Source organism: Chiloscyllium plagiosum, unplaced genomic scaffold (genome assembly GCF_037043375.1).
Source record: "Chiloscyllium plagiosum isolate Xiang-an unplaced genomic scaffold, Cpla_swu_hap1 HiC_scaffold_2, whole genome shotgun sequence".
NCBI lineage: Eukaryota > Metazoa > Chordata > Chondrichthyes > Orectolobiformes > Hemiscylliidae > Chiloscyllium > Chiloscyllium plagiosum.
The window spans coordinates 116,237,289-116,250,911 of NW_028270140.1; the positions used below are offsets into that span (position 1 = coordinate 116,237,289).

General features: G+C 38.7%; 1 protein-coding gene across 1 annotated transcript in view; it reads left to right on the plus strand.

The window, feature by feature from the left end:
• LOC122558916 (uncharacterized) overlaps positions 1-13,623 on the plus strand; it is a 98,913-nt gene that overhangs the window by 76,166 nt on the left and 9,124 nt on the right. The window contains exons 24-30 of the mRNA XM_087999957.1: positions 525-591; positions 3,780-3,972; positions 5,990-6,281; positions 7,333-7,372; positions 8,350-8,505; positions 9,055-9,433; positions 12,209-12,461. Of these exons, the coding sequence (XP_087856083.1) occupies positions 525-591; positions 3,780-3,972; positions 5,990-6,281; positions 7,333-7,372; positions 8,350-8,505; positions 9,055-9,433; positions 12,209-12,461 (1,380 nt within the window). The remainder of the gene's footprint in view (positions 1-524; positions 592-3,779; positions 3,973-5,989; positions 6,282-7,332; positions 7,373-8,349; positions 8,506-9,054; positions 9,434-12,208; positions 12,462-13,623) is intronic.

A 13,623-nucleotide genomic window follows, 5' to 3' on the forward strand; every position in this document is an offset into this window, starting at 1 on the left:
TCGAGTACACTGCTTGGGAGGGTAGTTGAGGTGGGTAACCCTACAACCTTTAAAAGATACTTGGATAAGCACTTAAAATGTCATAACATTCAAGTCAATGTGCCTAGTGCTGGAAGTGAGACAAATGTAGATTTAGTGTAGTTTTGGTGTTACAAACTCATTGAGCCATTCTGTACTGAATGTATTTGAATGTATATCTGCTTGAAGTTGACTAAAAGGAAATAGAAAGAATAACAAATTCTTTGAGGAGTGCAATCTGCAGTCTGACCTTAGCAGCACTTTTATGCAGACTTAATAAGTTCAAACGCAACTGATGAAAAAATAGAACCTTCACTGTAGATGTTTGCTTTTGTCCTGAGGAGTAATGACAAGCTTGGATTATCCTCCTTTCCAGGCAAAATTTTGTTAGGGGTGCAAAAATATGCAAATTTGTTTTGTTTACTGCAATCAACACCTACCATTAAAGAGGGGAAGAATGAATTGCTTTATATCGTTTCAAACTCACTTTTAAATGATGTTTACAGATTAATATCACAGAAGCTCAAACTTCAGAACACCAGGAGACGTTGAACACTTCTGAGGAAAACTTAGGTAAGTTTGCATGCTTTTTAAAAATTAATTTTCCATTTTCACTCTTGTAAGTTTACTGCTTGAAATTAAAAATGGAGGGAAAAAGTTTACTGTCAGTGGGTTACAATTTTTGTTTAAAATAAATCATAATTATGATTAAATGTCACCAGCAAGGCTGGTATTTATTGCTTATCTCTCATAGCTCTACAAAGCTGCTCAACTGTAACATATATACTGTAGCAGTTTGTTACTTACTGAGTGGTTTACTGAGCACTTCAAAGAAAAGTTGAATTTTTTTTCAAACTGCTGCCTGGAGTTTAATTTCTCATTCCCTGGATTACGAGTCTAGTTATATGATAACTGTACTGCAACACCTGTTAGTAAGGAGTTTATATTACATCTTATGTATTCCTTCCTGATATGTAAATGGTATCTAAACTTCCAGCATTGCACCTTTAACTGATAACTAGGAATACATTCTTTGATTGATATAATACGTGTTTTTTGGATGCTTAAATTGGAGATTGAATGGTCAGCTATCATTTGTCTCTGAACTGGTTGATCATTTCAGCTCCACTCATGATTTGAACATAAATAATCTAGGCTGACACTACCTCTGGGTAGCTGAAAATGTGTTGCTGGAAAAGCGCAGCAGGTCAGGCAGCATCCAAGGAGCAGGAGAATCAACGTTTTGGGCATGAGCCCTTCTTCAGGAATGAGGAAAGTGTGTTCTGCAGGCTAAGATAAAAGGTAGGGAGGAGGGACTTGGGGGAGGGGCGTTGGAAAGGCGATAGGTGGAAGGAGGTCAAGGTGAGGGTGATAGGCCGGAGTGGGGGTGGGGGCAGAGAGGTCAGGAAGAAGATTGCAGGTTAGGAAGGCGGTGCTGAGTTCGAGGGATTTGACTGAGACAAGGTGGGGGGAGGGGAAATGAGGAAACTGGAGAAATCCGAGTTCATCCCTTGTGGTTGGAGGGTTCCTAGGCGGAAGATGAGGCGCTCTTCCTCCAACCATCGTGTTGCTATGGTCTGGCGATGGAGGAGTCCAAGGACCTGGTCCTCACCTACCACCCCACCAACCTCAATATACATCTTATCATCCATCGTCATTTCCGCCACCTCCAAACTGACCCCACCACCAGGAATATATTTTCCTCCCTTCCCCTATCAGCGTTCCGAAAAGACCACTCCCTCCGTCACTCCCTCGTCAGGTCCACACCCCCCACCAACCCAACCTCCACTCCCGGCACCTTCCCCTGCAACTGCAAGAAATGCAAAACTTGCACCCATACCTCCCCCCTTACTTCCCTCCAAGGCCCCAAGGGATCCTTCCATATCTGCCACAAATTCACCTGCACCTCCACACACATCATTTACTGCATCCGCTGCACCCAATGTGGCCTCCTCTATATTGGGGAGACAGGCCGCCTACTTGCGGAACGTTTCAGGGAACACCTCTGGGAACACCTCTGGGACACCCAGACCAACCACCCCGGGGCTCAACGTTTCAACTCCCCCTCCCTTCCACTCCACCAAGGACATGCAGTCCCTCCTCCCTACCTTTTATCTTAGCCTGCTGGGGACACTTTCCTCATTCCTGGAGAGGCCACAGGAAGTGTTTGTGCACATGCCACTGACATCATTATGTTCCGAGCACAGTGATGTCAGCAACAGTGAGGGTTCTGGGATATTGGGGACAAGAGAGGCAGAGGTTTTGGCTGAAAAAGCAGAACTGATGGGAGTAGCAACAAAGAACAGTGCTGGAATTGGCAGTAAGCAAGCATACCTCTGCCACTGGGATGGAAATTGGAGAAGTACAGCACTAGGAACCAGGCATCATTTTGTTCAGTGCCAAAAAGGACAACTTGGAATGCTTTGCATTAGTTTTCATTTTAAAAAATTATAAATTTTAAAAATGTTTCTAAATTTCCCACAGCACGTCTTTGTGCTTCTGATTTCTGTTGCTTACCAGTAATGTTGGCTTTCTGTTTATGCACATATGCTCTTTGTGTGGCATTTATACAAATCTCAACCAGCCATCCCTGTTAGAGTTGTGAGCCAGGTGGAAAGAGTGGTTTTTGCTTTGTAAGGAAATATTTGAGAGGTGATTCTGGAGAGTTCAGAGTACACACAGGAAAAGTTTGCAATATTATGAGTGTACAACAGATAAATATTGGTCTATCCTATTTGTTCCATGTAATTATAATACATTTCATCTTATAATCCTTACACTCCAACTCCATTCCCCTGTTGAAGTATTGAAATCTAGGCTGATCACCATAGACAATTAAAATCAGAAAACCGTTGTGGGGCCTGATTAAAATCACTTAAATTAACTCAGAAATCGAGTGTAAGCAATAGTTTCAAAATAGTCAAAGTTAAAAACATAAAATTATGGAGACAAAGCCCTTGAATCATTGAAGAATCAACTTGATTCTACAATAAAGAGACATTAAGCTCATTCTGTATGGATGAACTAAGTGCCATTCCTTGACTATCAGTGTCTAATAATATAGTTTGCTTTTTCTTCCTGCTAAGCTTTTTTCAAGAATAGGATCAATTTTACAAAAATATGCTTCAACTTTGCTGCTTCATTTACCAGCAGCACATTTTGGAAATCTGCATGCCTAATTTTGCCCCTAATGTGTTTTAGACATCCTATGCTTATTACTTCATTAGATGTTGACGTTTGATGCAATTGCTGAAGACTTTGTGAAGATGAATAGTTGAAGAAGATGAATTAATGATTTGTCAATTAGTAAAAGTGTTTAATTACTGGAATTTCAGAAATTTTGTGAATTCTGTCAAATTTGTTCCAGTATTCATTCAAAGCTTAATCCTAGGTGGCTAATATGTGAAGTATTCATTAACAACTGAAACAAGACAAGTATGAAGTATTTTTCATGGAGGAGTTAATTTGTGCTATTAGGTAGACAAATGCATTATCTTAAGTTTTCTCAAAGCAGCCTGTGCTTTTAGCCAAGTACTCATGGTAATTACTAAGTGGATCAGGATAGCAAATAGTGAAGTTTTACTATTTTGCCTGTAGGCAGGCCTGGAGGATTGACAGGTATGTAGCACTGTAACTGTACCAATAATATTTATCTTGTGGCCTTTTTCAAAAACTGTAGATAGGTCAATTTCAAATTAATCCAGGCTTTGTTTTGCACTTTCAATTGTAATTCTGTGACCCTGTTGTTACTTTTGTTTTAGAGCACATGATGGCAATGGGAAATCCAAATGAAGAGACATTTGTATTAACCCTAGTTGAGATACCAGCCTACTCCTTAGTGGATTATGGTGCTTCTTCTGCTTCCTTCACTCCTGTTTCAGAAGGCACCTTGACGATTGCTGAATCAGTCCTTCCCTTGCCAACAGAAAATGCTGAGGTTACTGAAACAGCAAGGTAAGCCCTTTATTTTCAGGATTGAGATGTAACCTGTCTCTGTCATGAATGGAAGACCTCTTTTTTTTTTAAAATCAAAACTGGATCCCTTTGTTCTAGTCTTGTAAATAAATGAAAGCATTGCCCTGGTACACACTATATCGAGTCTCCTCAGGATTTTATACGTAAGATCACTTCTTATTCTTTTTAACTCTGCTGGGTATAGTCAACCTGTACAATTTCTATTTTATAAGGTAACATCTTCATCCTAAGAGTAAATGCAACGTACTTTCTCTGAACTGCCTGTAATGTAATTACATCCTTTTCGAATAAGGAGATAAAAACCTATGCAGTACTCCAAGGCCCTGAACAACATTCATACTAATACTGAAGATGGCTTGAGTTGAATAAATTATTCAGATTCAAACCACTGTCTTTAACAATTGATGTGAAAGTGCTGGTGTTGGACTGGGGTGGACAAAGTCAGAAGTCACATGACACCAGGTTATATTCCAACAGGTTTATTTGAAAATGCAAGCGTTTGTAGGGTTGCTAGTTCATCAGGTAGCTCGTAGGGCAGGATAAATAGGGCACAGAATTTATAAGGAAAACATCAGTGTTATACAACTGATGTGATTATTAGACAAACTTAGATGGCTGTTAAGTCTATAATCACCTAGAATGATGATGCAGTTTTGATTGATTAATCTGTAACTGCCAGAATTTACTGCCCTGAGATAACTTAAGCTTTTATCAGTATATAATAAAAAAGTGACATCTCCGCTCAGACAGTGCGTTAAAGGTGTGAAGTTAGAGTCTGTCTTGTCCCAACCTGAAGTCAGACTGTCGTTATTTCCAAAGTAGATACATCACATCAGTTCTGTCCCCTATGTATCCTGCCCCACTAGCTACCTGATGAAGGAGCAGCGCCCCGAAAGCTTGTTTTTTTCAAATAAACCTGTTGGGCTATAATCTGGTGTTGTGTGACTTCTGACTTAATTAATAGAAAAAGGTGAATAGCTGCTTGAGCTGGTAACAGCTGGAATGTATATATGTAACTATACTTCCTGGCCGTCACATTCACAAAGGCTGGTTTATTTATTTCCAATTTATTTTCCAGTTTGGTGTTTTGCTTGATTTCCTAAGCTTAGAGGAGTGGAAAAGCTATTATTGGCATTAATGTATGTTTGGCTAAATCCCAAATTTTAATATCAAAGTTTGATTGTATTAGCAGCAATATATCAATGTAATTAATGTTTGCATTAATTACTATAATATCTGATCCCCAAAGACAGAAAGCTTGGTGACTTCTCAGGAGGTGCTGCACTTTCAGTTGATGCAATGTTTGGCTGAGACGGATGGGTTAAAGATTTTTTTTCTGCCTCTAGATTGTCAGTATCCTTTGCAAAATAAGTCTGGGCTGTCAAGCAGCTTCCAGTTAAGCATGCAGCCACTGAGGAAAACTACCTATGTAGCACTAAGAGAAAAATAAAAGACAATGAAATGAGTTTTTGAAGAACAAAACAAAGAACTGCAGATAGTGGAAGTCAAAAACAAAAACAAAATTTGCTTTGTAAACTCAGCAGGTCTCAGAAGGGTCACTGGACCCGAAACATTAATTCTACTTTCTCTCCACAGATGCTGCCAGACCTGCCGAGTTTTCCCGGCAACTTCTGTTTTTTGTTTTTGGATTAGGTTTTGATTGGTCCAGTCAAGAGCTCATGTAGATATGGTGAATTTTCAATGGTTTTCATTTGCATTGTGCTTTAAAAGCATAATGCTGTGGATATTAGAAATCTGAAATTAAAAACTACAGAAACATTTTTGGAGAGAGCTGGTAGCATTTTTTGAGACGAAAAGTGAATTAGTCTTTCAGGAAGATAAGCTGAATTTTCATCAACCTGAAATGTTAACTTGTTTTGTCATGCACTTTAAACATCTTTGATCCAAATGTGCAGAATCCTTAAAATGGCCATGTTTATAATACAAATATTGTACCAAAAATATATATTTAAAGTAAGAGATCTTATTTTAACAGTTATGCACCTGCATGCAGCCCTGAACCACCAGTGGAGGCACCCACAGTATCTAGTGTGTCAGAAGCTGTGCGATGTACAGAAAGTACACAACAACAATGGAGCTCAAATGTGCCAAGATCAAATTTAGGACAGATGAAAAGGAAAAGAAAAGCTCCCGCTTTTGATGATGAACAAGATCCTCCTATTAAAAAGAGTCCAGCAACGATATCAATCAATGAGGAAGCAACAGAAAGGGTTCAATTAAATGAAGGGACTGCTCCATCAAAATTAGCCATATTTACTTCACTTGAGGTACACTTTTTTTCTTGCTCACTGTATTTTGACTCTGAAGACTTGAAAGGAAGACTGATTTGTACTGTGGTTCACAGATGGAGTGTGTGAAGTAGAGCTACTGGTGTTCAGTGTACTGTGCTTGGGTAAACGTATTCCAGATGTTTTAATTGGTAGTTATTCTCCTCTTCCTAGACTTGTGCCTTTGCTGCTGTGTGTGTGTGTGTGTGTGTGTGTGTGTGTGTGTGTGTGTGTGTGTGTGTGTGTGTGTGTGTGTGTGTGTGTGTGTGTGTGTGTGTGTGTGTGTGTGTGTGTGTGTGTGTGTGGCTTCATGTAATACAACCACTTCTGTGTGTCACCACCCACATGAATGACCTTTTTTTAATGACTGGATTTGGTGTTGCCATGACTGTGTGTGGGTATAACTCTTGAAACATGCAAATGCAGTGTCTGTGATGCTCCTATCAGTAACATCACAAGTAGTTGCCAAAGTACAATGTTTTGGATGGTTGCTGATTGCTGCATCATTCCCAACCTTTTGCTGCCTTGTCCCGCTCAAGAAAGCGTGGGCTTTCCTTTTTCTTTGTCTCTCTCTGCAAACACTATCAAACCACCTGCCGCCTGCACCCACCCACACCAGTGTGTGGGATGCCATAACCTGCACAACACAATTCCTGATCCAAGTGTGGTGAATTTGAGACTAGAGAATTGAGCTTCAGTGCTTGGCATGATTAATGTGTAAGAGCATAGCAATGTTAACTTGAGTAACTAAACAGCAAGTAGGTAGCTACAAGTTCTTTTTCCATAGTGCTTCCATACCAAGAAGGGACTGTTTACTTACTTTGGTAAAGGAATTTAAAAAATCATGTACAACACTCCAGAATACTGAACTTGTATTGATTAACTTCTTGGCAAATTGGAAAAAAGTTACCATTCTTCAGAATTGATGAGCAAGAAATAAGTTCCTTTCTGCAAGATATCAAGTGCTACAACACATTAGTTACTTCCTATTAATCTTTTGTCCTGTATTTCTTTCATCGAGTTTGATAACTCTTTTATGTCTTTTATATAGGAATGTCCAGCAGCTATAAGAAGTGGTATGATAAATTCTGGTAAGTCAATTTTCTTACTTGAAGTATAATGGCAGTATTTTTACATGTTGGTAATAATTTTCATATTTTCATGTTGCCTTCCTGCTGTTACAAATTGGAAAGGAAGTATGATTGTCATAATTGGTTCTTTGTGATTGAACATCATAACCTTATTTCTCAGAATCGTGTGAAAATATTTGAAAGCATTGACTAGATTTCATTTCTCGAAAAAACTTATTGAATATTTTAGCAAATGTTTGAATCACTTTATAATGTATAACCCTGTTTAGATTAATGAACATGAACTTGGGTAAAAGTCAGTAAGAAGGTGGAACGCTGGCACATGATTTTCTTCCGCCCTGCGCCTAACTTTGTGTCTCGCTGCTAAATCTAGACTCTTCATATTCTGGTTAAATCATGCCCTATGTTTCATCTATCTAAAATGTTTTTCATTTGACCAAACACAATTTGCGTCCCATTATTTGTATTCAAAGCAGAAATTGTACCCAGTTATGTAGATTGGTTAGCTCAGATGATTAGAGCGTGCTGCTAATAATGCTAAGGTTGTGGGTTCAGTCCCCACTCTGCCCAGGAGAGTAGCTACGATTTGAAAGCTGAGGATTCATATTTGCACTGCTGCCTCACAGTTTCAGGGACCTGGGTTCGCTTCCAGCCTCGGGCGACTGTGTTTGCACATTCTTCTCGTGTCTGTGTGGGCCCCCACTGGGTGCTCTGATTTCCTTCTACAGTCCAAAGATGTGCAGGTTAGGTGAATTAGTCAATGGTAAATATAAGATAGGGGGAATGGGTCTGGGTGGGTTACCCTTCGGAGGGTCGGTGTGGACTTATTGGGCCAAAGGGCCTGTTTCCACACTGTAGGGATTCTATGTTTTTTTAAGTGATAACCTCCATATCTTGCTGACACTGTGTTCATGTTTGTTGTTTTTGTTTAACCAGGTATGGCCTATTTTGAAAGTGTTCTGATTTGTTCTTCATAGGTGCTGAAGAAATGAATCTTCAATTGGAATCCACAGAAGGCTTCACATCTACCCCCCTGGAGAGTGTTGGCAATCCTGTTCCTGTTGAAGCAGCGACTGAGACACATTCTGTTTCAGTTAAAGAAATAAAAAAGTCTATTTCACAGATAAGAAGAGGTACTTAGCTAATTTCACAATGAATTATTTTTAAAGTATTTCTGCATGCTGAACACTTGCAGAAGTGGATTTACTCAACTAACTTGTCCAATTGGTGCAACAATGGACTTGAGAACAGGCTTAATCCTGGTTGTTTCCACTATATTTTGTTGAACAGTTGGAGAATCACACTGTTGTATCCAATCATTTTTCTTTGTGCTTCTGTCAACTTAGTCCCACTCACTAATCTTGAGTTTGTGTTAACTCGTCATAACTAACAGTGTTATTGAGATCAGTTTGTTCAGAAATTCAAACTGGATTTTTTTGCACTTTCTGAAATTTATTTGATAATTTAACTGCTTTGGTGTCACACCTTTTATTCATGGGGTTTTATTGATTTCTCTACCAGAGTGCATATGTAATTAATGTAATTATCAGTTTGGTGACATTTTAAGTGTGTAGCTGGTATGCGATGTTCTGCATGGTTTAGGAAGCATAGTTCTTGTGATTTCGATCCATTGTTTAAAATTTGATTATTTCCTATTTACCTTGGGTCTTTATTCTTTGCAGGAAAACTCACAGTGAAACCAAATATTCCTACAAAGAGAGCTACTTGTACTCTTGATACGAGCAAAAATAAAAATGCTCTGAAACTTCCAAAAACTCCAAAAAATTCACCTTCTGGAAATATTTTACATGCTGAAGGAGCATGTAGTTTGTCAGTTGATATGAACTTTTCACAACAAAAGCCAGAATCTGCATTCCACAATCAGGATCAAACTGACGGACAAGAACATGCAGCTACCACTGAAGCAGGACATTCTACACAGACTCAAGCAGCAGACATACATGCGGGTGCAGTGGTGGATACAGATATGGGAATGACAGCAGAACAATCTGAAAGTAGTACGCAAGAAAAAGCTTCAACTTCTAGTACAAGTCTAACAAGGTAAAATTGGGAAAATATTGCTTTGATATCTTCTACCTTTTGGTTTCTGGATGTGGATGTCTATGAGGCTATCCTTGAGACTGATCCCTTTTCACAAAGCTGCCACTCTTAATCTCTAACATCCTGAGTTTCTCTACCATAGAGTAAGGACTGCTCACATCTTAAGGACTGTAACACTCTTTATAGACTTATTTATTTCTAGATTACTGAATATAGTGCTCTCGTATAGTGTCTAACGCATGTTCTTCACTTGCAAGTCTCTTATTAAATTTTCTTTCTACCCCTCTAATATCAGGGTAAAATGGTCAGTTACTACAGCATTTGCATAATTGTTTTTTGTGCCTTCTCCCAAGTGTTTTCTTTCTTGGTTTACATAATTTCAGCATGTTGTTGTTATTATCATTAGCAACTTTATCACCGTCTGTTCACCACCTTGGCTATCACTATGTCCAAATCTCTCAGGCTAAGCTGAATTGAAATTCTGCCACAACTTGGTTCACTTGACCCCCATGTGGGGGGATTGTCCTCTGTCATTCATGGAAGTGCTGTACCATTCTGTGTGATATTTGATATAGTATGGTTCTGTCTGTCCATATCCTGGTCTCCCTCCTTGGCTTGAGTAAGATTAATGTCTTCCTCTTCCTTTTGAACATTCTTTCCAGTGTATGGATAAGCATGATCATGTTGTATCCAATCATTTTTCTTTGTGCTGTTCTCTCTGTTTGTCTGTCTGTGGTTGTCTGACCTAGTTGCAAAGTCAGAGTGTCATGCAGCTTGGAAACAGGCCCTTCAGCCCAACTCGCCCATGCTGACCAGGTCTCTTAAACTGAACTGGTCTGATTTTCCTATGTTTGGCCATGTCCCTGTAAAGCCTTTCTTTCCATGTGTCTGTCCAAATGTCTTTTAAATGCTATAATTGTATGTATCTCTACCACTTCCTCTGCCAGCTCGTTCCACATACACACCAGTCTCTGTAAAATCTTTGCCTGTCAGGTCCCTTTTTAAATCTTTACCCCCACCTTAAATCTATCTCCTCTAATTTTGGACTCTCTTACCTTGGGGAAAAACCTTGGCTATTCACTTATCTATGTCCTTCATGATTTTATAAATCTACACAACACCACCCCTCAGCCTGTGCTCCAGGGAAAGAAGCCCCAGCCTATTCAGCCTCTCCTTATACTCAAACCTTCCAGCCTCAGTAATATCGGGTAAATCTTGTTTGCACCCGTTCCAGTTTATTAACATCCTTCCCGTAGCAGTGTAACCAGAATTGTACACAGTCCTCTGAATGTGGCCATACCAATGTCTTGTACAGTTGCCAGTGCTTTTGCCCTATGTCTTGATTTATACCACATTTTTTGCTTTCTTTTGTGACTGTTTTTGATCTCTTTGACGTTTCCATAGTTATGAGAAGTAATGTTTACCCTGAGATTGGACCTCATTTTATTCTTCTGTGAAGTGGGCAGCATTTGCTGCCTATCCCTAATTATCCTGAAGAATGTAACAGTGGGCAATTTCCTTGAACCACTACAGTCCTTCAGGTGTAGGGACACTCACTAGCTCTGTTAGGAAGAGAGTTCCAGAATTTTGACACAGAAGAAAAAGTGATTATAATTCCCAGTCAAGATGGTGTGTGACTTAGAGATTAGCCTAATGCTGGTGGTGTTGCCAAGTTTTCATAAGCAGTTCTGCTAGTGAAAATCAATTGTTTAATTGTTTTGACTTCTAGCCTAGAGATGCTAATTCCTAGCCTAAGTTCTTGGACATGAGCAACTTCACCGTTCTCTCCTCCCTTCTGTTTAACTGAAGATTAAGTGGAAACTTGTCATTTGGTCAATATCTGCTTCTGCAGTGAACTTATTGAATTTTTTCAAAAATTAAAATTCTTTGACTTAATGTGAACAGTACCGTGAGTTTCGTTAGATGTCATTTAAAATTGGTATGGTTCCCTATGGTACCTGACTTGATCATCCATCTGATTCTCCATTCGCAAATTCTTTCAACTTGTAAGGTTTCCATTTATGAGTACAATGTTTGTTGTTTCAAAGACAATTTTTGCTTTAAACAGAAGCTTTTATTTTTATTCAATGAATCCTGACATGGGTTTATTATTTCTGATTATTTATTTAGATCAAATAATACACACTGCAATCTTTTTTCTATGCTCTGGCCATGCTTAATGGTTCACAGGGTTTTATTTATAGACTAAATTGCTGTTTTGCATCGCATGTATTGTGAAAGATTATGGTTGACACACAGGAAATCCATGCTTTAGATACATTGGAATTGGCATGAAGATGAGAAATGAAGAGAAAAGATTGTTTCAATTTACTGATGAGAGACCATGAACTATAGTCTGTGATTGACCTCCTTCCTTTGACTTGTTGTGTTCATATTAATGAAGGCCTTTTGCTAAATAATTTCCAAGATGTCTCATTGATCAACCAATTATTCACAACTGTTCTCATTTGGAGACTATCTTTTCTCTATCGTGTAATTTAGTAACTTACATCACCACTTTTTTTTAAACTGATCTGAACTTTAGTTGTCGGTAACGTTGGAAATCTGACTCAAATTAGAACTACTGAACTTTTTAGCTTATATATAAAATTAACTGCAAAGTTTTATTTAACTTTAGATATTTTACTTAATATTCATTCAATTTGCATAATTTATAGAATTTTAATGCAGAATATTAATCTTCTGTCTTCCCACAATCCAATGGAAGAAATCAAATTATTTATCTTTAATAATGAACTTCTTGGTTTTCAATAGACCTGCACGTAAACCGCGAGGATTTTTATCGTTTATATCTAAAAAACCCTCTGAGAGTGAAAGCACAACCAAACCTCAAAGGACAACATTTCTGAAACCCTGCGTGAGTCTTCCAAAGTTTGCTAGAAAAAGACCAACCCCATCTGAGGAAAATCCTGAGGAAACAGAAACAAGTACTTTACCTGCTGCAAAAAGGAAATCATTTGAAAAGGCAGGTGGGCACCAACCTGACAGCCAAAGTGCCCCAACTGAAGTAAGTTACCATTCTGTTTTTCTTTTTTTTTTCCCACTCTGAGCTCTTCATATGACTTTGTTAATATTATCAATATAATTAATCTACATAAACTAAATTTGGGGAGGGTGGGGGCTGGCGTTATTGTAATGATAACCCGAGTGTGACAGCAAGGGAGAGACCGTATAAGTGCAACTGTTCACTAACCTAGCAGGTCGCTACAGTGAAAAAATGGTAAAAGGACATATCAAGCTCAATATCTGAATAAAGCAACTTTTATAGAAAATAATTATAGAATGTATAGAAATAAATGAGCATACTATGATCAGTGTTACAGAGATGTGGTGGCAGGATGAGCTGTGCTGGAAAATAAATATCCAAGGATATTTGACATTTCAGAAGGACAGCATTAATGAAGAAGTAAGTAAAGTAGCTCTGTTAATAACTGCTGAGATCAGTATGGTAGTGAGAAATGATCTTGGTTCATAAGAGTCAGTTTGGTTGGAGATAAGTATTTGTGGTTAGCTAAGACAGTTAAGAATGGTATCAAATTGAGAGAAAAAGTATACAGTGAAGATTAACGGTAGGCCAGAAAATCAGATAATTTCAAAAAAGCAGCATAGAATGGCTGAAAGAACAACTAACATGAAATTTGAAACTAGACAAATATATATTGAGAAAAAGAGTAGAGTTGGAAAGATGTTCAGCACAAAAGCAGACAATTCAGTCTAACTCATCTATGCTGATCAGATATCCTAAGTTAATCTAGTCCTGTTTGTCAGCATTTGGCCCATATCCCCCTCAAACCTTCCTATTCATACACCCATCCAGATGCCTTTTAAATTTTCTGAGTGTTTTCTATAGGCCTCCGAATTGTTTCAGGGGAGTAGAGGAAAAGACGACAAAAGTGATTCTCAAAAGGAACGCGAGTAACAGGGTAGTTGTAATGGGGTCTTTAACTTCCCCACTGTTGACAGGGAATACTGTAGTTCAAGTAGTTTAGATGGGTCAGTTTTCAGGTGTGCAGGACACACTTTGTAGACAGGCCAACAAGGGGAGATGCCATGTTGGATTTAATACTGGGGAATGAACCCAGCCAGGTGTTAGATTTGGAGGTAGGTGAGCACTTTGGCGATAGTGACCATAATTCAGTTATATTTACAATAGCAATGGGCAGGGATAG